This window comes from Contarinia nasturtii, unplaced genomic scaffold, assembly GCF_009176525.2.
Source record: "Contarinia nasturtii isolate CC-2019 unplaced genomic scaffold, AAFC_CNas_1.1 Cnas_scaffold_414, whole genome shotgun sequence".
NCBI lineage: Eukaryota > Metazoa > Arthropoda > Insecta > Diptera > Cecidomyiidae > Contarinia > Contarinia nasturtii.
This window is the reverse complement of record NW_022197768.1, coordinates 2,132,191-2,160,170: the sequence shown is the minus strand read 5'-3', so window position 1 is coordinate 2,160,170 and position 27,980 is coordinate 2,132,191. Positions and strand designations below refer to the sequence as shown.

At 33.1% G+C, this 27,980-nt stretch overlaps 1 protein-coding gene across 2 annotated transcripts; it reads right to left on the bottom strand.

Moving 5' to 3' along the window:
- Positions 1–33: 33 nt before the first annotated feature.
- On the bottom strand, positions 34–27,792 carry LOC116338775 (homeobox protein orthopedia). Of its 2 annotated transcripts, XM_031764235.1 has the most exons (8): positions 26,361–27,792; positions 21,135–21,268; positions 20,218–20,376; positions 5,476–5,545; positions 5,136–5,270; positions 4,699–4,821; positions 2,478–2,644; positions 34–2,130 (listed from the first exon to the last, which is right to left on the bottom strand). In XM_031764235.1, the coding sequence occupies exons 1-8, from the start codon at positions 26,392–26,394 to the stop codon at positions 1,903–1,905; spliced, it is 1,050 nt and encodes a 349-aa protein (XP_031620095.1). In that variant the 5' UTR covers positions 26,395–27,792; the 3' UTR covers positions 34–1,902. The 2 variants fall into 2 exon arrangements, with proteins under 2 accessions (XP_031620095.1, XP_031620096.1); XM_031764236.1 differs by lacking the exon at positions 4,699–4,821.
- Positions 27,793–27,980: the final 188 nt, after the last annotated feature.

Below are 27,980 nucleotides of genomic sequence, written 5' to 3'. Positions count from 1 at the left end.
TAATTTAAATTTTATTAATATCGTTATGCACATTCATATTTTTAAATTTAATATTAATCATTACAATAGTTTTAATTTTGCTTTAATTTTTGTATGTGTGAATAGAATCTGTGGATGAGATGCTTGTTTTGGTTATTGCGTTTGTTTGTTGTATGTTTTTTCCCCATTTTTTTTATTGTTTTTCTTTTATTTCAGTTTATGTATGCATGTATGTGAGCGAATGGTGAGTGTATTCGTGTGTATTCATTTAATATGAACGCAAGGACATACACATCTACGTATAACATTGGTGCGGCATCGCGCATACAAAAGGACTATGCTAAATATGCGAATTTTTGGGTTTTCAATTAGAGTGTGGAATTTGGAGAATGTTATTTGGCGCATTTGATTTAAATGTGTCAAAGGTAAAATATTGATGTGTATTTGTTTGTGTATATATTTTGTCACAGTGGAATCGTATGAATTTCGTATACATTCTTTCAAGTCTTAACCATTTTCATTTTGTTGCAAAGTGTTTTATATGTTGTATATTCAATCTTAATTCATCAAATCAAAAATCATTTTGATGTCGTAATCCTAAGGTTTTCTTTCTATTAAACTTAGCTACTCATTGATCCATCATCTTTATCATCAAAAAAAAAAAAATTATGCATCCATTTATTTTATTTTTTTTTCTGTTTAATTTCTTCGAAAACTTTCGTCGGTTTTTTTTTTGTTTGAATTATTAGTGAATTTATTTATTTCCATATAAATGTATACGCTATAATACACTAAATTTATTCACTCCTTCCTGATTTTTTTTTGTTTGTTAATTCGAATATACTTGTTGCATAAACATAGATTTCTATTATTCCTACGTTTCAAACAGTTTTTATTTTGTCATTCTAATTCCCTTGTAGCTCATCTTTATATGATGAATTTCGTATACAAATTTAAGTCTCGTTAAAATTCTTAAATAGTTGTTGTTTTTGTGTGTTGCGCCAATGAACATTATTTTGTTGATTTGAAAATCAAAAACCAAAAACAAACCAAAATCAAATACAAATGTACACATTTTCACATCGATATATTGAATTAATTAAATGTATTTTAAGGAATCTTGCCCTAACCAAGAAACGCAAATGAAGTTAGTATCAATACATTTTCGATACAACTCCCATATCTATCCTATGTACGTAATTTTCTTGTGTATGTGTGTGTGTGTGTCCAAAAAGCTATAGATTCCTAATATTTTGTAGTAGTAGTTGTGGTTTTTTTTTTATAAAATGACATTTATCCATTAATTTATTTTTTTTAAAAAAATGTAAGATATTATATGGCTCAAACTATGTTTAGTGATCAAGCTTGCTTGCTCAATAAATGTACTGACAACCATTTTATCATTTCTGTTACAATTGTTTTTGCTTTGTTATTTTCTTAAGATTAAGTCAATATATATATATTTATATTATTTTAATATTCGTATACACAACAGTTACTGTTCTTATCTCCTTTTTTTCAAAATTGTCTCTCTTTCTGGATTTTCAAATTTTATATATTGAAGTGTAAGATGTTAAATGCCTTTCCGAAAGGGTTTACATGTCTAAACTTTACAGGGTATGTGGTAATTAATTTTCATTAAGCATGCTATTTGATACGTAGACGTAGAATAACTGTGGAATTACTTTTGCAGTAGCAAATGAAGTTTCCGTACACATAACTAAAAACTAGAAACAAATTCGAATTTGTGTGTGTATGTGTGTGTATGTGTTTGAGCTTTTTTTTTTATATAGATCCGTGGCATTTATATGCTAAGCCAATTTGACGCATTTTCATTTGCGATATTTGGTGTTCGGTATGTCACAATCAGCATTTTAATTCATTTAATTGCGATTAGCGATGAGACCAATACCGAATCGATTTTTAATAAACGGAGTTATGATGATGATCGTAATTTTGATGTAAATATGATGGTATTGAGTTGTTTAACTCAGATGCACGTCGTCTTAGTGCGGCTATACTGTGTCCCCGCCAAACATCTTCATCGGTGCCATTACCATTTCCGTTACCATTCAAATTTGCACTATTGTTCCCGTTGCCATCTGTTGTTTGGCAATTGTTGGTAACATGATGATTGGTGCCTTGGCTACCCTGCAAAATATCAGTAAATATATCATGAATTTCAAAATTGAAAAGAAAATTATAAAATGAAAATGAATTCAACGAAAGCAATGCGTGTATGGTCTTATTTTATTCGTTGGTGTTCGTTCAACAACAGCGTAAACCGTTTTAACTTCGTTCGCAATGGACCAAAGAAATGAAAATTCATGTTATCTTCTTGCGATAAAAACAGCAACGGAAGAGAATGCACGCACACAATCAACGGATGGAATAGTCGTTCTATGTATTTTTTATTTTTATTTTTATTTTTGTGGCACGAACAATAAAAGCCCGAAATGGATATAACAAAGGAAAATAAGGCGCAATTCTATACGTACCAATTGATCTGAATTGTTTTCGTGGTTGGAGTTGTTGTTTTGATGATTTGAGTTGGCGAGAGGCGGAGTCGACGACGAGCATGCATTTATGTTGGGCGGAGTTGATGTTGGTGAATTACCCGAGCAACCGATGCCACTGACGGTGTGTTGGTACATCATTGAATCGCCTGCAAAACAATATAGAACAAAAATAATAGCAAAACATTTTGATATTGTACACGTTGTGTCGCATCGCGACCAACTTTTAGCCAAGTCGAGTTTGTGTGTGTGTGTGTTTTTTTTTACTCGACTTTTTTTTGCCACTTTGATACAGTTGTTCTTTTTTCTGCATTCTGTTCATTTTATAACTGTGCAAAACTTCTGTCAGACATTTGCTATTGACAAAGCTAGTTAGTTTTCCTTGTGATTCTGCAACAAATCAAAGTAAAAAAAAAAAAAAAACAGCAACAACAGTAACACTACATTCGTATACAACAATGTTAAATCGATCGACATTGCACTGAGAAAAGAAGAATTTCCAAACTGAAAAATTATTGAATCATTTGAAATTTTTGAGTGTGTTGCCAATTATTCAATGTGTCGACATATCATATTGGTCGGAATGTTTGCCGTTGATATTTGTAGACGGAAAGAATGGAATGTAGTTAATTAAATAACTCTCTTTTCGTTTTCGTATAAAAGCAATTTTCCGCGATGATTGAACGATGAAATCATAATTGTCAAGCCAATTGCAACGGTTTATGGATAAATCGCTAACTGCAAATCGCGTTTTGTACATGTTCTTTACCATCACTTTTGTCACTTTTCGGTACAATTTTCGACCATTTCATGGAAATCATATTTGCTCATTTGAAAGATTGACGGCTGAAAATTGACTCTAAACTCATGCCAAACAAATACATTGTGGGCATGGCCTTATCTCGCGCTTTTGCCATCATTATACATTTTGTCTCTTGTACTTCTCTCTCTCTCTCTCTCTCATACTCTCACTCTGAACCTATCTATCTATCTTAATATGAAATGAAATAACAACACTCTTATTTATATGTTTATAATGTCAAACAACAATTAACACTTTTTTTCGGCATTTCAGCGATCACTAAAATCATACATTCTAATTGTTGAATTCCATGCGACCTTACAAAAAATTATTTAATTATTGTTTTTTCTCTTTTCCTTTTCGAACGAAACAAACAAAAAAAATGAACAGGTACAAATCAAACGAATGATGCTTTTAAACTTTAAAAGATGTTACTTTCGATGCAAAAATGAGGAGAAAAAGAGACAACAAAGCGAATGGACAGAGATGAATACAGAATAAAGAATGAACGTTTGAATGGAAAATGTAAGCGGTTACTAAAATAAATGGATTAGCAATATATTTGGATCGTGGTTAAAACTTTACACTTATTAAAATTTAAAACGAAGTTCGTTTAAGCGAAGAGAGAAAAAAAGTATAAGTAAATATTTATCGATCGTGACTTATAAATTTAGAAACATACAGAAAGAACGAACGAATACAAATCAACCAAAATGAAAAATAATAGAGCACAAAAGAACTCTTCGTTAGGCTTCATCTCCCTCTCTTTCTCTTTCTGACTGAACACGAACAATATATACATATTCAGAGCAGAATTGTATACAAACACCGACCGTACAAATAAAAAGTTAATCTCGATGATACATATTTGCTACTGTGTGTGAATGCGTGCATGTGTCGCCATAGTCTGTGGCTACTGATGTCAGGATGTTAGACAGTGGCTTGTACGCCACTCAATTCTTACTAAATATTGAATTTATTAGAAAATATGGAATAAATTAGGTTAAAAAAAGGCTAAAAAGTATTATTTGTCCGTTAATTAGTGTTTAAAGTCACGATTGTGACGGTGAATTTCTTTTTTTCTATAAACCTGTCCAAATCTATCATTATTTCAAACGAAGCGATGCTGTTTTCTCTCTGATTTGCTACATTTTACTAGTGTGTCGTACGTTTAAGAGTGGTACGACATTGATATGAAATCCATTAACAAAAGAAGGTTAAACCACCAATCAATGTGTTCAAATTAAAAATAATAACAACAATCGGAAACAACATCTTCAAAAACACTGAAACCAAAAAAAAATGTACAAAGACACACACAAAACATCAATACCAACATTTCGAAACAAAAGAAGAAGTTTTAATTGGACTAGTTTTGGTCGTTATGATAATTGCTCTCACCCAATGCGTTCAGTCCATAATGTTGATAACTTCCTGCGCCCATTGACGATATATTTATTCCCGTATTTAAACCACTATTTATTGATGAAGAAAGTGAGGTTGATTGATTTAGCTGACCAAAACCTTCATATGTATATATGTGTTTGTGTTTGTGTGTGTGTGTGTGGTTAGTATGCATTGGAAAAGAGGTTTCAAGAATGGATTAGTTTATGAAATGGAAAATACTGTTAGTTTAAAATACGGATATGGACTCATTCGTTCATTCATTTTTCCTTTTTTGTCTAATCACAGCTGAACATCTGCTTGTGCTAGAGTTCAGTCTATAACATGCATATAAACTTGAAAAAAATAAACGTAAAATATTAATGAAAATACGCGTGAAAATATACACACCGCGGATAATGGTTGGGTGAAAATAGCGTTCATAAATTATTTACCTGCTGTCATTGGCGAAACACCAACACTCCACCGATCACTGCCAAACATTGAACTACCGCACAATCCTTCGCTCATCGCAATATTAGTGATATTTGCACCAAATGGTGGCAAACCATGTGAAGGCAGCAACGCACCTAGTTTAACAAAAAAAAAAAATCATCCACACATTTCATTCAATTATTTTTTTTTGGTTTTTTTTATATTTCTCTTTCAACTCGGTTGTTCATTTATGTGGTAGTGCGAGTGTGCAATTTTCGAATTGGATTTTTGAAACGGAACTATTAGTGCACGTGTATGTATTTTAAATAAGTGACGTTGTCTAATTTTTAAATAACTCACCTGGAGTTCGGAACACATTTGTTGTTTTCTTTCGCTTCTTCCATTTGGCTCGACGATTTTGAAACCATACCTTTCATTTTAATATCGGCACATATCGAACAGAGATAGAACAAATAACAAACAAGAATTATTAATATTGATGATACTGATTTCTACTGTTAATATTCGGTCGAATTGATTTATCTTGTTTTGTAACGAATGCACAGACATAGAATGTCTGTCCACTGTATGCATTGAATATATGGTTAAAATCACAGTTAATGGAATTCAACACGATATAGAATCAAGATTTAAATGGAATTGCATGCAATGATGACGATGACTTGGCTCTGCTGTATTTCTGGTTCTTTTTTTTCTTCTTCTCTTCCGTCACATTCGTTGTGACCCCTTGACTGAAAATTCGGGTGCTGTGTGAGAGCAGAGAATACGCAAGAGCACAATGTTTATGTTGTTGGTAGAAACTGGGGTAACGATAGAACACTTTTAGATAGCAGGTGTTAAATATGTTCTAGATAATGCAAAAATAATGCTCTTCTTTTCATATGATATATGTCTATTTTCGTTCAAGTCGTCTCAATCGATAGGGAGACGCAGTCACTGTTTCTGATGGCTTTTAATTTCGAAAAGTCAAACTAGGCCGCTCTTTAACGAGGTGTCTATTCCCAAATGTATTAACTTAAGGCCACTTTTTTTGCCATTCAACAGATTTCCATGGTATTTATAGACAAATTCTCGAACGTCATCTTAGCGCCAGTGGTGAAGAATAAAGATTATTGTTGAATTTTAATTTATATTGTGCGTGTAATGATGTTATAAAATCAATTTCCATAAACTTTCACGATTCAATTAAAAAAAAAATGAAAATTACTGATCGAATCACCTGACGCTATCGAATTATCATCGAAAAATCGAAATTTAATGGCATAAAATAAGCATCTAATATCACAATGATTCAGTTCAATGAATGCTAAATGGTGCGGTATTGTTAAATAAAATAACATTATATTACTATGTGAGATGCAATAAAAGCTAATGATAAAAATAATTTTATTCAAAACAACATCACATAATGTGATAATAATTTATTCAAAAGGCAAACGCTTTGTGTGGTTCGGCGTGGAACGTGTTTAGTTTTTTTTCTTCTCTACTCTTCATTCACAGTCAATCTAGTATGTGTTTGAAATAGGATTTCCACCCTATCCCGAAGATGTCAGCCCGAGAGAAATAAAAAACGCACCGAGCTAGAGAGCGAGAGAAGAAACAAACGGGCAAAACATACGAATTCAAACAAACGCATTAGTCGATTCAACCAACATCCACCCTCTTTATTTAATTCGGAACGTGTTTTTGACGCCTTTTTACAACAGATTGCGTTTTAGTCTCAGTGTGTGTGTGTGTTTTTTTTTCTCTCATGCTTTCAGCTTGTTCAATATGCTGAAGTCGATCGTGTCTTGTTGCGACAGAATTAGAATTGGATCGGTTTCCCTTCGTCCCAATGCCAACTAAATTTCTCTGCACCATTAAAAGTTAATTCAGGCTTTAAATATGACAATAAAGTAAAAGAAGGGAAAAAATCGCAGAAATATAAAACTCTCATATGTTTGGCGATATTGTTTTTTTTTCTATTCTTTACTAAATTTGTATCATATACAATTTATATTAATAGAATGGCAAAAAAGTGAACTAGCATTGATTGAGAATAGTAAAAGGTGTGTAAATATCGAAAATATTTTACTGTAAAACTATGCGTAACGCGTTGAATTCAAATCAAAATTTTCTTCTTTTTATTTTCTTCACTGGAATCGTTGAACGAATACGAATCAATACGATGAACTGTGAAAGTGGGGAAAAAAACTCAATAATAAGCATGAAACCCATCACTCCCCGCTGACATAATTTATTTTAAAATGAGTAAAAAGTGCACAGACACATGAAAAAGAAAACAAATGCCGCTGGAAAAAAGGGCAAATCATATACCATTACTAATCAATTATTTATAGTGACACCGCAAATCTTTGGAGACGGTATTTTTACAGTGCACCATGCATTTTGATTAAAGAAATAAGGGTTTAAACTGTGATTTTCACAGCAGTTGATTTGCATTTTCGATTCATTGGTAACAGCACACCATACAAAAAATGGAAAATCACCCAAATGATTTACATATGTTAAAATGAGCTACGATCAACGATGATGAATAAGCGTTTAGACAAATGCCAAAATCAGGCGATGACTTTGTGTACATTAAGGCATTGAGAGTGAGTGAACTGCTTTTTTTAGAGAAACCATCAAAACTCATCACATTATTCATTTTTCATGGAAACATGGTGCGGCCGCACAGTAAACAAATAAATAAATGAACATTAACCATAGGAAAAATCAACATTATCGGTGATTTGGTCGACAATACTTTGTCCATTGTTCATTTTGTGGCTGAATTGTAATTGAGTGTAGTGAATTTCGCTACAAGTTCGCATTAAAATTGCAATGCATTCGTATTGTTTCATTTATTTGAACATTGCGATGGCTAATATAAAGAATATGGCACACCAGCCACAAAGAGAATAGATTGAGTAAATCACATAAATACATTAACACTTTGTTGAATGCTTGCATATGAAAGTTATATACCGTATAAACCATAATACATCGAATCCACTCCAATAATTTTGGTTTACACCACCCGAAAATCTTTTATTTTTGCGGCATTAGTTTTGCCACATTTTATCCCGCATTCTCTACATTTGATACTCGCCACAAAACTCTTTGTCGAGAATAGAAATCCAAACAAATGGGAAATGTCTTAATAATAAGTTTGACCATTTGTTTTGATATTCTTATGGGAATTCGATGATAATTTATTTTAAAAGCGAACATATTATGACCTTTTATTGATATTTATGCGAGATATTTAGCATTAAAGATGCACTATTGTTAACGTCGTCGTCGTCATCGTCATCGTCGTCTTTGTCGACACCGCTGTGGTTAACGTTGTCGTAATGTGACCAATACCAACAAAGTCACGCGTCATTTATATGTAATTTTTCGCCAGAAGGTTAGACCATATTTTTTTTCTTCTTCAATATCTACCGTATATGCTTAGCTGATGTATATATTTACATCAGCCAATTTATTCATTTAATTTCGTTCAATTAAGGATGAGATTTGGGTCAAGGTTTGATCTTCATTTTCATATTCCAAAAACTATGTTGTGATCAGCATTTTATTTATTCATAAGTGTTTCGCATTGGTAAATGCTCTGCCGAATAGCGATGGCTTATCGAAACGAAAACGAATGCAAATCAATTACTTAACTGTTGTACAACAAGTCACAAATCAGGCTCATATTAATTTTGCACCGAATGAATGTTGTTATCTGCATTCAGCATGACACTGAACTGCAGCTCTCCGGCCAGAATTCACGTTTATAAATATTAAATGGTGAAATATTAACGGTGATTTTTTCCCGTCACCACATCCAATGGAAAAAGTGAAATGGGAAATAATTGAGTGGCTGTTTCGGTTATTATTTTCTGTGCAGAATTAAAACACGATAATGCAATCAATGCCAGAAACATCGTTCAAGTTTTTCTATTCATTTTTATAGCAAAAAATAAAAATAAAACAGATAGAATTTGAGTGAGTCGTCCATTGATGTGTTATGTAGAAAAAAAAGTGAAGTGTTGTCTAAATGCACGATAAATAAATAAAATGAATAAGGCAGCAAAACAAAGTTGAAATTGACAAACGAATGAAAAGACAAAGTCGGCAAATGGAATGCGTTGCATTCAAAGTAATTTTGCTTGTACTTTTTGTTTCCCCAGAGAACCAACCGAAAATGCGAGACAAAATGTGAAGTCAGTTTATTTTTGGTATATCCGTCAACATCATAAGCGTGAATACACACACACACACACACACTATCTCTATCACACTGATGTGACAGTACAGTGGTGCGCAGAATATTTACTACATGCCACCATATTTCTGGCAATAATTCATGTTGAGTTTAGCTATTTGATACAGTATCATTGAATTGTTGACGTTTACTTTTCAACCGGCACACATTTATTCTTTATTATATTTTCTAACAATAGAATCCGAACGGGTGTGTCATTGAACTGGTGCAATTTATGCGAAAAATTTACCAAAAATCAAGATTCGCCGTCAGTTATTTTGCATGTGTCAACGAAACGTTCATTTCCCGGGTGCAACACTCATGATTTTGAACTTTTTCAATTTAAAACACACACATATATTTCGCTGAAATATCCGGTTATACGGAATTCCCTCATTAAACGAATGCGAATTCATTATTTTACTAATGGAATATTCAACGAAACAGAGACGTTTTTTTGTCAATGTGGTAATAGGAATCGATGCAAATGTAATATTTTTGAAAATAGTTTTCCTTTATCTTTTCCATAGTTAATTCGGAAAGTTTTTGAATCAAAATTGAGTGAACGTCTACTGAAAAGTTTAATTTGAAAATCGTCTAGTGACTACAATGCATAACCAAACAGTTATGACAGACGAGCGTTCAATAAATGCAACACATTATGCAGTAGTAATCGTAATGTATTCAATGAAAAAGAATTGAATTGATGTAGATTAATTGGCAAGCTATAACCAATTTCGATGAATCTCTCTTTTTCACTTCCTTCTCTCTTTTACTAACTCTATATTTGTTCGTTTTTTATTATTGTTTTCGCTTCGAATTCGGCAAAGTTGTAATCAAACAAACGGGACATGGTTTCATGTACGCCATTCTGAAACAATGACTGTGTGTGAAAGCGCAAATAAGAATAAAAAAAACAGCTTGGGATCACAAAACTCAAATGGATTCGACGTTCGACAAATTCAGGGCAGAAAAAAGTGCGAGTAACAGAGTCAAAAAGAGAGATAGATAGATAGAGAATGAGAAAATTCAGTTTCCATAGTTACATGTCGGGGATCGAATGCAACGATAGCAGTGATGAGGCGAAGTAAAAAGCAGCCGAACGTAGTATCCATCCATACATATTAGTACAACATCCATTTCGTGTACGTTAGCTTTTAGCTGTGGCTTTTTGTTTGTACTCTCTCTCTCGCATACACCAAAAATATATATGTGTATTTTATGTTATGCAATATATTCACATTACGCTCATGGTTTCAGCGCGCATTCCGTTCGGCTCCATACATAATAGATACATATATATTTATATATACGTAGAAATGTTGGGTATCATCTATATTACCACAGTCCTACAATTTCCGAGCTTCTTTCTTACTCTGTGCGTGTTTTATTTGGTTATCTTTGTTGTTGTTTTTGTCAGAACGTTGCTTTCGTTCATACAAAATGGCTCGGAATAACAAATCGTGTTGTGTATATGAAAATGTGGGCTTAATTCAAATCGAGAAAATGTGTTTTTTTTTCTTATTTTCCGTACACACATTTAAATTCAGATATCTATACTTTTTTATTTATTCTTTTTTCTATGTTTATTGTTAACGCGTTTGGGCTGGCATTGGATGGCGTTTGCTTGCATTTCGCTCTTTACACAAATACACATGATCCAGAGACAGACCGGGAAGAACAAAAAAATGGAAATGGAAACAAAATGTGAATTATTTTATGGCGTCAGCTTATGCCAAAAGTTCTTTTCAAGTCTTTTTAATGTTTTTTTTTTTAGCTTCCGCTTAGGCAAAGATATTTTCGAGATACGTTTCGGAATCAAAGAAGAACAACGAATACTTAATACGAAGAATTTCATTTTTTCTGTCTACACAGAGTTAGACAGAACTTGTCATCAACTCCATAAATATAAGGACAAAGTTTTATAGGAAAGATTCCATCGGCATTGCTATTGTTACTTTAGTCGTCGTTTTTTTTTTGTTGTTGCGTGTGTATGTGTTTGTGTATTTTGTTTTTCGTTACATCGATAAATAATTGAACAATATGAATTCAATGTGAGTGCTTTCGATACTTACGAATCAACAACAACAGAAAAAAACCATATCCTTAAATCTGATATGCAAATACACAGTTTGTCCGGGGATCTACTTCATTGTCCTGTCGGAAATTTATATTTAATTTAAAACGACGTGGTGAATTTGTGCTAGATTTTATCACAGCATCATCTTTTGTCTCTGAAATGATCGCATCGGCTTATTCTTGTTTTAGCATTCGATACGAGATATGCATTTACACGAAAAGACGGAAGAAGTTTTCTTGATGAAATGGCTGAAAATGATAGCTGTTTGCCAATAAATTCAATTTCACTATTCGATTCGAAATTGAAATGGTGCCTTATGATGATGACACATTCAATTTGATTTGAATTGGAATACTTGCGCCACCCGTATGCCGCCACGTACCATTTATCGATGCCATTCTCATGTGATGTGTAGACATCACACGCTGAAGCATTTTGAACCACACTTTTGCATAGGAAAAGTAATAAAAAAAGGGATAAACGAAAACGGCAGTAATGTTACGATTATTGGCCAATACGATTGATATGGGCGGTAAAATGGCCATTTCATACACACATTTTGATTATATGTTGATGGAGCAATTCGATTGACTGTTTTTGTAATCAACTCAAACCGAACATTTTTACGAATTCACATCGCATTTATTTAGATAACATTTTCAAAGTTTGTCACTTCAAGTAGCTGGAGCTAAATTAATTTTACTGTCGAATATTATCATGGTGAGATTCTTATGTATCGATTCAAGTGTATCTTAGTGGATTGCATTGCATTTACCCGCTTATAGAACTGTTTATGAAAATCAGATCATCACAATTGAATAACAGCCGTGCTAACAACAATAAATGGATGTTACTCGATTGCTTGATAAAAATCGCAACTTTAATTAATTACACTTAACAGCCGAACAAAAATAATTAAAATTGAGAGCAATTTCATTGCTTGAAAGCATCGCACAAATCATCATTTCGAATTGTTTGTTGTTTTTTTTTTATAAATGTCACTAATTACTGAAAATTTTAAGTGAAAGAGAAAGGGAGGAAGAGGGAAAGAGCGAGAAAAATAATTCGAAAAGATTGAAATCGTAAGTGTTTTCATCATAAATTTACTGTGCCATGAAATTCGAACTTTATTCATTTCCATTGTTACAATACAATGTATTTTAAAAATGCACTGAAAATGAAACCGTTTTAATTTTATTTGGCATAATTTAATAAGTTGCATCATTATGGAAAAAAAAACCATCCAAATCAACTGCCATATATATGAGTATTGAACAGAATGAGAAAATCAAAAATAATTTATATTGAATTGATAATTTTAAAAAGCATAAATCGTAAATGCTTTTGCATCATAAGATAAAATGGATTTTCGGTCAAATTGTGAACATTTTTAAAGGATTCGATTATGAATCAATTATTTTCGGCGTTTTTTTTTTCGCTCTTCATTCAACGCCAATGTTTTTTGCTTAATTCGATCCATTGACAATTGGTAATATGTACACAAACGTGTTTAATGCAAACAACTCATTTTAGTAATTTCATACGGAATTGGCATATGCTATATGATATCGAATCGAAAAATCGTTTTAAAATTAAACATTTTTTATTGTTGAATAAACAAAAAAAAATCACATACACACAGGTACTGATTGAATTAAATCGTCAATGATGAATGGAACGAAAGGAGAGAGGAACAAATACAGTCTTGTTGAAGACGAACTATTTGTGTGTATAAAATTAATTTGTGGTCGGAAAATTCAAAGCAAATGTATACAAGGATGTTGTCTGGTTTAATGGTATCCGCAAAACATGTTCGAAAGTTTTGCATGCTCTTAAGTTTTAACATTTCTTAACAACAGTTTTGACAAAAGCAAACATTTTTTTTTTGTTATCCTGCCAACCAATATTGGATTAGATTTGACTCTGTTTTGGAGCACATACAACGGTAAAATTGACATCGATAAAAAAACCACAAGAAATAAATAATAAATTAAATGAAAGCAATAAAATCGAAAAAGCGAAAAACCATCGATTCGCTGTTTCCATTTGATTTGTATCAAATACACAGTGAATGTAGTGTTGATTCAACTCATGTGATACACTTAACTACTATTATTGCGATCAAAACTAGCTAAGAGAATAAAAACGACCATAATAACGTTTGTTGCCATCATTTTCTTTGGCTCACACCGTTTCGCATGTATTTCTGTTGCTCTTTCTCTGTAGATCTTCATGCACATAATTTCTTGCAGTGCACATTATGAAAAGATTGTGTGCAAACACAAGGTGTGAATGTGTACAGAGCTGTTAATATGTTTTATTTCATTCAATATGGGATAAATGTTGTATAACATCATTTATTATACGGTTCCCTTGTAGTTAACGTATTTAGTGGCATTGCATTTGGTAGCGAAAAAGGGCAACCATAGAATGAAGAAATGAAATGATACGGTGGAAACGATGTGTGTGTGTGTGTGTGTGTTCGGGACGAAAAATGAAGCAAATGGGCAACAATAATATGACTAAAATGGAATTTATTGAAAGAGTGTCGAGCAAATTCTCTCACGTATGAACGACGCATGACGCAAGCATGATACGCACTTTTTTCTAGCCTAGTTTATGTCCATGTCCGTATGCCGCGATTGATGTGTCAGATTCGTTTATGCAATGCACATTACATACAAACAATTTCGATTGCACACACACTGCACACACCAAAATCATTGTTTACTATTCGCTTAAAAGGGCCAACCAACCATACCAACAACAATAACAACACCAACATGTTGACGGCTAAAACACTAGAAATCGAAAATAGCTGCATAATAATAGTAATAATAATAAAATTATAATATCGTTTCGTGCGAAGGGTAAATATCGCATTAATATAAAACATTGTCAGCTTAAGGGATTTGAGTTTATGGCCGAGACTTACAAATACACAACCGACAAAAACACATGAAAACGATGACGACGACGACGACGACGACGACTATGATATGCGAATGTCCTTTGCGCCATGCTCTATTTCACGCAGACACCGAACAAACCGAAAAGACACCAAAAGTCAATTTGCTTTCTTTTTCGTTTTGGTTGCTTATTGTTTCACGATGATTTTTTTTTCTTCATGCTACCATCTTCATTCTCTATTGAAGAGCGCCTGGTAAAACCAAATTCAAAAGATGTGTTCGAGTAATGCAAAAAAAGGGAAAACCGAAAGAAAAATGGAACCAAAAAAAATTCGAAACGAATAGGGCTTTCGATATTTCGAAAAACACATTATTAAAGGCAATTATTATAAATTATAATTATGATTTAAAAAGAAAATAAGAGGAAAAAAAGGAAATAGCTCACCGAGAGGAGCCAATGGAAAAGGTGAAGGTGAGATTGTCTTCATGCAAAAGTTTCTTCTTTATTTCTGTAGCACTGGGAATTTCCTCAGTGTTCGCTCGATTGTCGCTTTTCGATTACCGAGATTCTTTTTTTGCGCTCTTTTTTGGGATCGGTTAAGCTAACTAATAATAACAAATGTGAAGCCATATTTTCATTGATATTTTTTTTTTTCGGTACAGATAAGGACTAGAACGACGACAAAATAAAACTGAGGCTATAAGAAAATTCATAGAAAAAAAATTGCCTCTTGAGTTTGTGCTTGTTATTAAACAATGCAAGCAGTACTCTGTTAATTTCTCAACGCTGTATCTTTTGCTCTCCTTCCGTCTCTCTTTCTCTCGTTCATTGGTCCACTCATAAAGTTGATTTTCATTATAGATTTCCATATTTTATTAAAATTTTTCTTCACTTGAAATGTTATATTTGTAATTTGTTGTTTTACATTGTCTGTGTATCGGATAGGAATTTAATAATAACAAAATAAAAGTGGCTAAGAACCGACTCAAGCGCATATATGAGATCAAAGAAAATCTGGGAGAGCTCTAAAAATTTACCTGTGCTCGAAATTAAATGAAACAAATACTCGACAAGAGGATGAACCAAAAACACAAAAAAGAAATCAGAATCTTCACCCGTGCGCGCCTGTTGTTATAGCTGTCTACTTTTATTTATTTATTTGTATTTTATTTGATTCTCGTCACTGCCAAATATGGCAATGGCAACGGAATAGATTGTAGAGATCAAAATAAAGCAATAAATTGTTTGCAATATAATAAAAGCATAAACCTTTTGCACTTTTATTTGATTGAAATGCATAAAGAATAATTTAGTTTAGGTAGACGATATGAGAGCATTGCTTACCGGATCAAATCAAATAAAAGTGCTCGAAATAAGGTGCGTACATTATGCGCTCGCTTTTACTTCAGTGTCTCTGTATCTCTCTCTCTTACTCCCATTGAACAGAAAATTGAATAATCATTTGATGAGCGACTGTCTGAAATGATTTTGGCGTGGCACACTTGCGCCAACGTTCACAGGTATGTGTTCGACAATGTTTCGTGGCGTGTGCATTCACCTCTATGGGCAAATCGTACTTTTTCCGGTTACCATTTCAATAATAAATCTATTTGATAGCATGTAACCACGTACGCACGCACCACCAAATCGACGACACATTTTCATTTCGAATGTTTCTGTTTGTTGCCGTTCGCCCATTTGTTCGGATATCGAAAATGCGATGCGCACAATCGCTCTTCCTGTTTCTAGTTTATTAAATATACGGTCACGTGTACCGAATTACTCATTGAATCTTTATTAAACGAACAAATAGTTTGAATAATTTGTGTAAGCGAAAATTATGTTAACAATAACAACAACAACACACAGGACACAGCTAAATAAAATGCAATTGTACATTTATTCGTTTTGATTTCGATTATTTGATCGCCCATTGCGCTAATTCTCTATTCCGCTCAGTTGGGAATCATGGTTTACTCTTCTGCTTTTTCTTCTCACTCTCTACTACTGTCGCCCTTTCTTTGCTGCACCATTTTTTTTCGAATAGAACCAACCGATTTGGTGCATTTGTTCAACATTTTTTCGGCAAAACATGAATATATCACACATTACCGAGTGAAAATCAAAAACTTTAATTTTCAATAAATATCGAAAATCATTTCATCACATAAATTCCCATCGAATAAGTAGCTAATAATGTGAATTGAGCTAATCCAATGATTTAATAGTTTTTCCATGAGTTCTAATAACATGCTTACCATTTTTTTTATTATTATGATGAAAAAAAAAAACAAATAAGCAACAAACATTATTTGACAAGGGGTGAGTTAATACACGTTACATTACAGTCAATGTATTGAGACTGTATATATTAATTCACCCATCGTGGCAAGTGTGCGAACGAAATAGACTGAATAACAAAATAAATCTTAACATAATCTTTAGCGACGCATCGTCGAATGTGGGAGCAATTCATCACATCGACATGCCACATACAAATACCACGGGGAAAATCCTCTGATCGCTTTATTACACAGCTCATTGTGAAATCGGTTTGACGGTACACTGAAAACGAAGAAGACGAAGGAGAACAAAATCGATGCAGAATAATCCGCTATTATGCTAAACTGAAACCATTTGACTTTTCACTATTCTCACATGATGCGTTGCGACAAACTAAAATATCATTTTTAACTTTCGAATAAATAGATTTCTTTTGTTTTTTTTTTATTCTTTTCATCGCTTTTTTTACTTTTCTACATAGTTTTATGCATTTGATTAGATGGATTTCTTTTCAATTTCCACTGAATGCAGTTAGACAGTTGATATACGCGTATAAGCGTTCATGATTGCCAAAGTTGGAGCTGATCTTGAAAAATTGGCAACAATCATGCTTGTGTTTGTATGCATTAAACCATCAACTCTCTCACAGCGAATGCATATATCGTCACATAATCCATCAATCTGTTGAATATCGCAACTAAATTTATTCTTGACGCGTCTATAAGCGAACACCACTTTGCACGTAACATGTTCTTTCTTCTCTTTTTTTGCTTTCGGTTGCAAAGTATTTCAGATTCTTCAATCTACTTGAATAACAACTGAAGAATGGAATGGAGATCGAACGAACCGTACGATGGAATGCTAGTTTTTGATGTGAAAACTGACAAAGAAGTGATAATCTACGTGGATCCAGTACAATAAACTCAATACAAACAAAATTTCAATTGAATTTCACGTGTGATTCGAATTTAATGGCGCGATATTATCCTTTCAATTGAACTTATTCAACTCATCATAAAAAAAAGAGATAAAAGACATTGAGTGACAAAACACAAAAGTCAGAGAAGTGCACACGAACACTACTTGAACACTTGTCACCTCTTTTTTTGCATGCCAATTGATAACCAATTGAATTTACTCCAATCACTTTGCAGCATACATGGGCACAGGAGGATGTAAGCCCGAATAAAGATCCTCCACAATCATGAAGATCTTTTTTTCGATTTTCAATTTTGTGTGAGATGGACAGAATTCTTTTGATTTGCTAGGGTCTTTTCTTTTTCTTTGGCGGTTGGAAGCCCCCATTAATTTTTGACCGTGCCCATGTATGATATGTATTACATCATTATTTATTTTCTGCATTCAGTAAAATTGCAATTGACATTCATCAAGTAAAAAAAAATCTGTGATGATATTTTAATGCAACAATTGATATGGGTAATTTAGTGATTTTAATTATGAGAAAACCTTTTTTCGAGAAAAAAAGTTCCGACACTTGATTTTTTTCCGAAAATGGAAGGCTTTTCATCTGTCTATCGTGTGCTGATAGTACAAACATACAGACAGCGTTCATTGACTTAGACACATACGCACACACAAGATATACGAAAAATTATGAAAATTCATGGTCGAGTCCACCAATTCGATCGATTATATTTTGAATAAGTGATTTTGACCATTTTTCAATGCAAAATGAATTCACAAATCGATTTACAAATATGTAGGTTTATAGATTATTAATGTGTAAAACATACGTAATGTAAATTAAATTTGATTTCGCATAAAATATCAATTATGCTTGTGTGTCTATGAAGCATGTGTTCGTTGCTAATGGACTTTAATTATTTACAATATATTCTTTTTTACAGTTTGTTTTTCGTTTTTGGTGTGGCACAGCCACACACCAATTGCTATTATAGCAATACTATCACTACTGCTCGTATTGGCCACGCACAAACAAAACACAACAACATTTTTCACTTTCCATTCGAAGTGTATGCATTTTAATTAAATTACATGTATTTTTATTTATCAAAACTTAACAGCATTTAATAAATCGTATTAAGAAATTGGCATTCAATTTAAATGAAAATGTTTATTTGTAATCGGTGTTCAAGTTTACATTTTTCACTCTGGGTAAATTTACATGCACACAATTACAGTCAGCATCAATGAAATTTCAGTTCAACTGCTTTTAATTATAGAGCATCGATTTTTTTTTGGAATTGTGTGCAGTTACTTGCTGGTTTTGTTTGATAATTCTGCATCGTTTTTTTTTTGTTATTCATGTTTATTTCACCATAGCAAATGAAAGATTAACAAAATACTAAGGGTTGACACATTTCAAAATAAAAACCAGTTTTAAACTACATATATTGCGATTGAGATTTTCTCAATTCTTCACAGTTATTTCGAACCGTACATTTTCAACTTTTCATACAATTATTCCTTGGTGTGTGGATTCAATGTGGTAAATCAACGTTTTTTTTTCTCACCATCAAACTATGAGATCCCGAGTGAAAAATGGCATTGAATTTTTCAATGCGTAGTGTCAAAGGCATTTAAGCAATAAATCGAGACCGCATGGTCCGTGTGCACGTTGAGTGCATACACCACATCGCTATAGCCATGCGGTGTCGATTTATTGCTTAAATGCCATTTGACACTACGCATTGAAAAATTCAATGCCATTTTTCACTCGGGATGTTTTATAAAATGAACCAAAATATCGAATGCGATCTTCTCGAAATCGAAAATTGCAAATTCAATCACAAATCATGGAACAATGAATTTTGATTATGAGCAGCTTTTCTCTAATTCGTTCATTTCCATTGGAATTCGAAACATGTGTCTGTACGAAATAATTTATAGCGACGAATGCTGATTAGAAATTACAAATTCAAATGTATGTAAATTTATTTTGCCAATATTTCATATTCCTAACAATGTCTCTCACATATCACAATCATTGAATGCTTTAGTCGCAATACGTATACACTTTGTTCAACACATTTCATTCGATGTAGTCCTGCGATTTGAATTGCGTTCTTATTTGGACATTGAGACGAATGCATGCAACACACAGTCGAATGAAGAATTTTCCACAAAATGCGAGTGTCTAACAACATACAGACTGAATAATGAGATGAGTGTATGAAAGCATCTATGCAAATGGCCACTGTAATAATAACACATCGAAAGAAATTGATGGAAGATTAGCAGACGTATGCCAGACCTTAGATAATTCCTTGTTTATTTACATCGAGCAAATGTTGAGCATATAAAAATAATAATTCGATTTAATTAAGCAAATACACAATTAACGACACACAGAGAGCATGTGTCAATGTTGTGGATACAACAGTAGTCAAAACCTTAAGTAGCCATTATTTGCATCACAATAAAACTGATTTGTTATTCATTTGTATATTTGTGTTTTAAGATGCAAACAGAAATATATGTATGATCAATTACGCTGCTAATAGCATTCGAATATGGCATACAATCTAATTTGATTGAATTGATTTGTTGGATAGAAAAATTTGATGAGAATTTCTGTGCTGGCACTTACCTGTACTCTTGATTCCGTTAGCCCTATTCGCATGGCAATTTCCTCTCTCATAAAAATATCTGGATAATGAGTTTTCGAAAAACATCTTTCCAATTCATTTAACTGAGCCGGTGTGAAACGGGTTCGGTGTCGTTTTTGTTTACTGGATTTTTCCGCGTTCTATGGATTCATTTCGGAATGAATGGCCACAACGCAAAATCAACATTGGGCAATGGCACAGCAGCAACAGCAACGACAATAACAACGACCCAATGCGGATGTTGATTTAGAAAAGGGAAGAAAAAAAAATCAATTATTAAAAATTTCCATTTAATACGTAAAAAAACTCGTATAACATAGTATGTGCATTAGTCTGGCGGCTGTAAAATCAGTTCAACTCTTAAATCGAAACCCAGTGTGACAACAAAACATTTTTTTCCTCGCATAATAAATTCGTTGTATCTTAAGATTTTAAATAGTTTTCAATGCATGCTTATTTTTGTGTGAACGTATATTTCGATTAAAGTCAAATGTTGTACTCAAGTTCTTCGTCATAGACCTATGTATATTTTATGGCATCAAGAAGTATTGTATTAGACACGAGTCACCAACTAATTTGGCATCGAGCATCCAACTTGTATTCTAAATGCCAAGTGTACACTTTTTGGCAGGTATGACAAAGTGAGAAAATTATATTTCCCATATGTGAGCAGAAAAAGACACAACATTTGACAATATTGTCACTTCTGGATTTGTCTGCCATTGCATACAGATATCAATTATATGCGTCTAACTTCTTTCGAGATCATATAAATAACAAATGAATCTTAAGCCGGTCGCCATAATTCACGGTATTGTGAATAGATTTATCAATTATTCACAATATCAATGGTATATTTTTTATTTTTATTGGTTTGTTATTTAGTCATTAACATTACCTGATCCTGGTGTAAATTATGAGGCTCACAAATACCACCGGATACATTCAGTCGACCACCGCCCGGTTCCGATGAACCTGCATTCGGAAGTTGATTGTATGAATACGATTTCGGTAAATCACAATCTTTTTGACCTAAAAATAAAACAAAGAAACAATAAAAAAAATCATTCAACATTTTACTCTTTTATTCATAAATATATACATGAATCAATGGCATCTGATTTATTAATGAAATGCAGATATATTGCTTGCAAGCATCATTTTAGAGTATCAAACGAAGTGCACACACAGAAGAAGAAGAAGAAGACAAGAGAGAGGAAAACATCGAAAAAGGAAGAGGTTCATTGCCGTTTCCTCGATAGTCTTTGCCATTAAATTGAATTCAGTCGACGCATTCGAGGTGTCGAGACTATCTAAATATGTACACATTTCGATCCATTTTGTTTCGTGATCGCTCGCGTTTCAAGCTTCTTCATTTAATGGAAAATTCATCCAGAAGAACAAGCAAGTGAGAGATTTTGTTGTAGTTTCAATAAGTGTGATATTGTTTCATCTTTTTTTCTTTAAATACATGAATTATGAAAGTAGACGTCTAGTATATATTGCTTGGTGTCGAGGCTGTACATGGAAGATGCGTTCATAGTTTTCAATTCCATCTATCGTGTCTTATTCTTTATTCATAAAGCTGTCCATCGTTTACCTTTCTGTATATAGAAATTGCTCACGTTTTTTTTCTCTTGATCGTTCATTCTCTCTACCTGCACGAAATAATTTAGGTAAAACATTTTTTTTTTGAAGAATTAGCACATACGTGTGATTTTTCATTTAATAGTTTTTTTTTCTCGCTCGTCTCATTCTTTTTTGTATTTAAACAGTTTGGAAAGGTATATATTTCTGTTACGCAAAACCTGTTTCATTTCTGAGCCGTTCAATTTGACCCCAGCGCCTATCGTATTCATTCAAAATCATTACATTTGTATTTGTTTCTACTGCAACTATTTACACTTTGCCGCTGCTTATTTTCAACAATATTCTTATTATTGATATGGACAGAACAGAAGTGAATCAGATACAAAACTAAAATGTTCTTCAGGTGCGTCTACATTCAATTCAAAAAAAAAAAAAAAAAGTTATACTTAAAACTTCACGACGCAATGCGCAAACAAAGTCACATTCAATATACACATATGCAGAGAGGTGCCCCGTCGTCAGTGACTAAAGGTGCCATAAGACAATAACAAATATTTGGCAACCGAAAAATATATTAAACTTCGCCCGGGCCACGAATATTTCAGATATTCTGTTCGTTTTTTTTTTTTTTCAGATCGAAGCGGAATATTTCCTTTTTTTCTCTCGTTTCGTTCATTCCATTTCTTCCAAAAAGTTTATCTCACTTTGACTCATCAAATGAAATCAGCAATCGTGCGCAATGTATTCATGTCTGTTGCCTACTGTTTTCATATCGCATACAAGCTACCGTGTGTGAATTACACTACCGAAAAAAAAAAACATGAACATCGAAGCCAATGAAACAAAAGACGACGGCTTGACTGCGATAATTAACTTTTAATTTTCCAATGAACACCATCATTAAATTGTTTAGACGTTTTATTTTTTAGCACAATTTATAATTGATTTATTAAACAAAAAGCGTGATATTGGAATAAAAGGCAATAGACATCAAGCCGTAGAGGTAAATAAAAATGTTAGTTAGAGTTGAAGCAAAAAAAAAAACACACCAAATGAATAAATGAAGAGGTGACAATATGTAATCGACCATTTATATATGTATGCCTTTGTCTTTTATGGCGAGTAAACATAAACCAATCGTTTGCTATAAGTTAATCAATCGTTCACGACCGAAGAATGCACGCAATCGTCCGGTCTTGTCAAAATGAGCAATGGTTTTTTTTGGGCATATTTGTTGTGTTACATTTTCAACTTTTATGGCAGTTTATTAAAAAGTGTTTTGTTTACCAAGAATATACTGTCGTGTCGGCTATTATTAGTCATGTATATGACGATGTTTAGTGAAAAATAACGATCGATAAATTGATAGAAATTTTGGAGTGTTGTGCTATTTCGTGATCATTTGTTAGATGATGGAACTCTGAATGCTCACACATTCTTTGGCTTTTCGCTCTTGTTTCATATATATATATTCTTTTTTACTCTTCTTATTCGAAATGTTGAAATGAGATTCATGCGTTGTTATACATGGCATCTTGCACCATATCTATGATATGCGCTCTTCTCGTGTCAATCTCGTCATGAATCCACGGTATCTTCACAAACGGTAGCTGACATCATATGAAGGTGTTAAATTTAACACTTTTAACAACAACAATAACAGAAGAAGAAAAAAAGCGTCTCTCAATGTGAAACATTTTACTGAGAAATTATGAAAACCATCTTCTCGTTTCGATCTCAAATCAATACGAAGATGTTTCGCGTGTGTTTTTTTTTTCTTCTGAATCATTTCTCTCTTCTCCTTCTTTTTCAGAAATAAACGATGAAATTACAAGAATGGTGCTGACTTCATGGTTGCCACATTTTATGAATGAACATCCGACTCATTGGTTGTGCCAACTATTCCAATATTTACCATTTTCATTTCGACATTTGAACTTCGACGACGACGACGACGACGACGACTAAAGCCCAACTTGTATATAAACTCCATGTATAATTAAAAAATAGATGCCAATGATCGACATTTTGTCGCCATATGCAGGTTGTTTAAAAGTGGCGGACACCACTATAGCGTTAATATAGTTTAAGTGCCACTTGTTTTCAGCTTAAATCAGTTTAAAAATTGGAAAAAATAAACGTTAGAAAAAAGAAACGAAATAAATTGAAGGCGAAAAAGGGTCATCATCCACATGTTACTTTTACCTCGTCTATTTAAACTTTATTATGCGCCGATCGTTTTATAGCCAAATATAAATATATCCCATAACTATTTTATGTGTATATGCTGTGTGCTGAGTGCCGACTTGATTTTTGTGTGTGTGTGGCACTTTTTTTCTACAATCTGTTACCGCTATATTAACGGACAAAAAACAAATGAAATGAAATGGAGTAATTTGTGTGCAACATCCATATTCATGGCAATTATATTTTGTACGACCACAATAGTCGCGCGGAAAATCAATTGAATCGCATCGTAGGTGTGTCGGATGTCACTGTTTCATATAGATTTTATAAATATAAAAATAATGTATCGTTGAGGAAGAATAACCAGAGTGGTGGTCACTTGATCTGAATTCAGATGAAAATAGAAGATCTGCTCGTTTGTTTTAATTTAACTGCATGAAATTAAAATATTTGAAGCTTTAAGCCCAATTTATTCTTTGCAAATGCTTTTCCATTGACACTAATTTATTTCGCAAGCCAACAGACAAAAAGGGAGAGGGACATCGGTGGCGGCGGTGGCATTTTCATCCGGTGTATATTGTATAACTGTTTGTGCATATATGGCATTTCGAGTCTGCCAAAATGCTTTCAAACCGCTGTGATTTGCGTGAAATGGATTCATGCATGGAATATGTGTTGAGCACACTGACACCGAAGCAAAGGATCAACGAGACTTTAAATAAACTTTATACATAAAATATAACGTTCATAGATTTCGTTATTTAAATATGAATTATATTGTTGAATGGAGCTTAATATTTAGAGTGGCGATTTGACAATGTGTCGGATGCATTTATTTTCACAAATATTGTTTTCGACACAACAAAATACAACGATAGTGCAATTAACTCATCAACGCAGTGGTTTTTTGTCAAAACAATTTTTATTTACATAGTGTACCGTGTAGCATGCGGTCAATAAATTATTTCTCAGATGCTTTTAGAAGTGAGATATCTTTTGTGGTTTGATATATGGCCGACAAATGAAAATCTGGACAAGAAAAACTCATTTATTTGTCTCAATCGCCTTTCTCTATCGCCAATAGAAGATGATTATTTCGATTTCAGTGCTAACCACAATACAATTATACAGTCACATTTAGCACGAACATTAATTCAAATACATTTATTTAATTCTGCGTTTGAATCGAATTTTCGCTATATGAAAAATAAATTCCAGCAATTTCGCTTAAAGTCTTTCGTTTCATTCTCAAATGCGACACATAATTGCCAGATTATAAATACATTAAAATGTGGTGCCGTACAACAAAATAAATATTTATACGTTCTATGCGCTACGCTCTCTCCTGGTAGGCATTTGACGGCCTTTTTCCACTTTCAAAACTAATTTAAATGTGCGTTATAGCACTCTTTCGCCGTTGAGAGATAAACAAAGAAAGAGAGAGAGAGAGAGAGAGAGAGAGAGAGAGAGAGAGAGAATGTATTCGAGTGAAATTAATTATTTAATGAATAAAATAAAACTGAAAAATGAATATTTTGGCAAATGTGGCTGTAACAAAATCAATGAGTAAAACAAATTTAACCATAAATATGGAAGTAACAAACGGCAAATTGAAACGAATATCCATGGATTTGGAAACTTTATACTTTACGCATTTGTTTAAAGTGGGAATTATTTTATAATTACATTTTTTAGATGGAATTTATGATGCGCATTGTATGATATATTTCACTTTTTTTTTCGCCGGTTGAAAAAAAATTTGGAATCAACTTTTTATGAACATATGTAACTTGAAATGTGCTAAAACCATAGAACTCTGTACGTGTTAAGCGACGGTAATTCAATTGAAACAGTTTGAATCGAAACATGATCATACTTTTAGTTCTTTGAGAGTTTTCCGGAAATCGCAATGAAAATAAATAAAGAGACACATTTAAAAATGTAACAGCATCAATAGTATTCAATTCGAATGGAATCTTATATGCGAATGTTCATATTTTACAATTTTGAGTTTTGTAAAAAAAACTGATCTTCTTTCATGTATATCAATTTATTTAAATGCTCTACATTTTTATTGGTCAATTTTATTTATTTTGCACTAGTCTTTCGCTGGATATGATGGCTTTCGCTCAGCTCATTGTGTTTTGCAAACTATTGCAGCGAGCGTACAATATTATCCGACGGCAATAACCAGGCAGTATATACATATTCTAATATTGTTTTTTTTTTCTTTTGAAATTCGACATTTTCTTTTTCATTCTTTCGTGCCTTACAATTCATCAATAATTTTTAATCGATTTGAACAAAAGAAGGTAAAACAAAAATATATATGAAAAAAACAACTTACCGCCAAGCGTCCCTGTTCCCAAATTGTTCAGCATATTCGCTGAGAAATTGCGAATCGACAATGCAGACAGTTTGAAAAGGTATTTTATGACTTTTCCGAATGAAGTGAACGACAATTTTGGATGTTGTTGTTGATTTTGTTCGTTTTTTTTCTCTTTTATCGAACCATAAAAAATAAATCTCTTTTCATGTGATGCCTTGAAATTTCTGAGCCGGGCCTTAAGTCGGCGTTTATAATATTGGTTTTATAGCCAGTCTACGTTTATCTCAATAAATTCGATTGGGAACATTCACATTATTCTCTATAAATATGGATATCCGTTAGCGTTTAAAAATGATATCATCGCGTATCACCGTAGTGAAAATCTTTTCTTCCCAACACTTAATGTCATTCACAAAATGTTTGTGTGTTTAGATAAAAGAAAAACAAATGTCGCTGATTCCAGCATTTCACCGCTCAATTAAAACAAATCACTGAACCGAATATGAATATGAATCCTTTTGTTTTGGTTTATTTTTTTTTTTCTCTTTCTTTTAAATGCATAAACTTTTCTCCTATACACATTACTTATTGACAGACTTGTTGGTCTATTTATTCGGTTGGCAGATAAGAATAATGGGACTAATGTTCTCAATTAATAATAAAACGAATTATTCACTCATTATCTCGGAAGTGCTGTTCTGATGCCAAATTTCACGTCTTTTAATTTAATCCCGAAAATTTAATCAGCGCAATTAATTTTTTTTGATGTTGTTGTTGTTGCTCTCGTTCGTCTTTTGTTTGTCTCGTTCGAAATTGAGTTGAGCAGAAACAGTGGTAATAACAGTAGCAGTGAATGTTAGATGCTTCTGGTGGATACGTTGCCTAACGAACGGATCTCAAACATCATTGGCGGCATCAAGCAGCAGAAGCAACAACAATCAAAGTGAAAAAAAAAAATAAAAACAAACACAGCTCGGCAGCTCAAAGTACTGTGTGTGATGATGTTTTGCAATGAAAATTTGAGATGAGCAAAAAAAAAAAGATAATAATCGAAGCGTGTATACCGTGCTCATGAGCTTCCGTACGCGCACTGATTCATCTGCTGAATTGATTATTAGTGTATTGCATATATCCAAAATTAAATTAAAGTAAAGCACAATGACAAAATACACAACAACACGTACACACAATTCTGTATTTCCCTCGATATTGTTTATTATTGTTATCGTTACACTGTGTGCGTGCCACCACAAACATTATGAAAATCACAAACAAATCCGAACAAATGGAAGGACGGCTCGATAATAACCCGCGATGAAAATTGCGAGAGTCAAACGACTGCTCTCTCTCTACACTTTATCGTGTATATGTTGATCGTTGGCGTTATTGTTTGGTTGTGTCATTGCTGTTGTGGCCGTCTCTTCCTTTTTAGCCCGGGTTCGTTTCGGTGTGTTTATTGTTTCCGTAACGCGCGCCAGAATAACGCTTCGATTCGAAAAACCATTCACCATGAGATCAACCTGCTGCATGAGAATATAATACACACAATAGCAACCCACTCACATGCAAACACAATACGCGCACACACACACACATACATACAGCACGCACACTCAAATGATATGATGCATACGCGAT

Excerpts from the sequence above, each read along its gene's own strand:
- LOC116338775 (XM_031764235.1), bottom strand. The coding sequence starts at position 26,394 with ATGCTGAACAATTTGGGAACAGGGACGCTTGGCG. Across the intron at positions 21,269-26,360 it reads GGGAACAGGGACGCTTGGCG|GTCAAAAAGATTGTGATTTA; the intron begins GTAAGTTGTTTT and ends TTTTATTTTTAG. Across the intron at positions 20,377-21,134 it reads ATAATTTACACCAGGATCAG|AACGCGGAAAAATCCAGTAA; the intron begins GTAATGTTAATG and ends ATGAATCCATAG.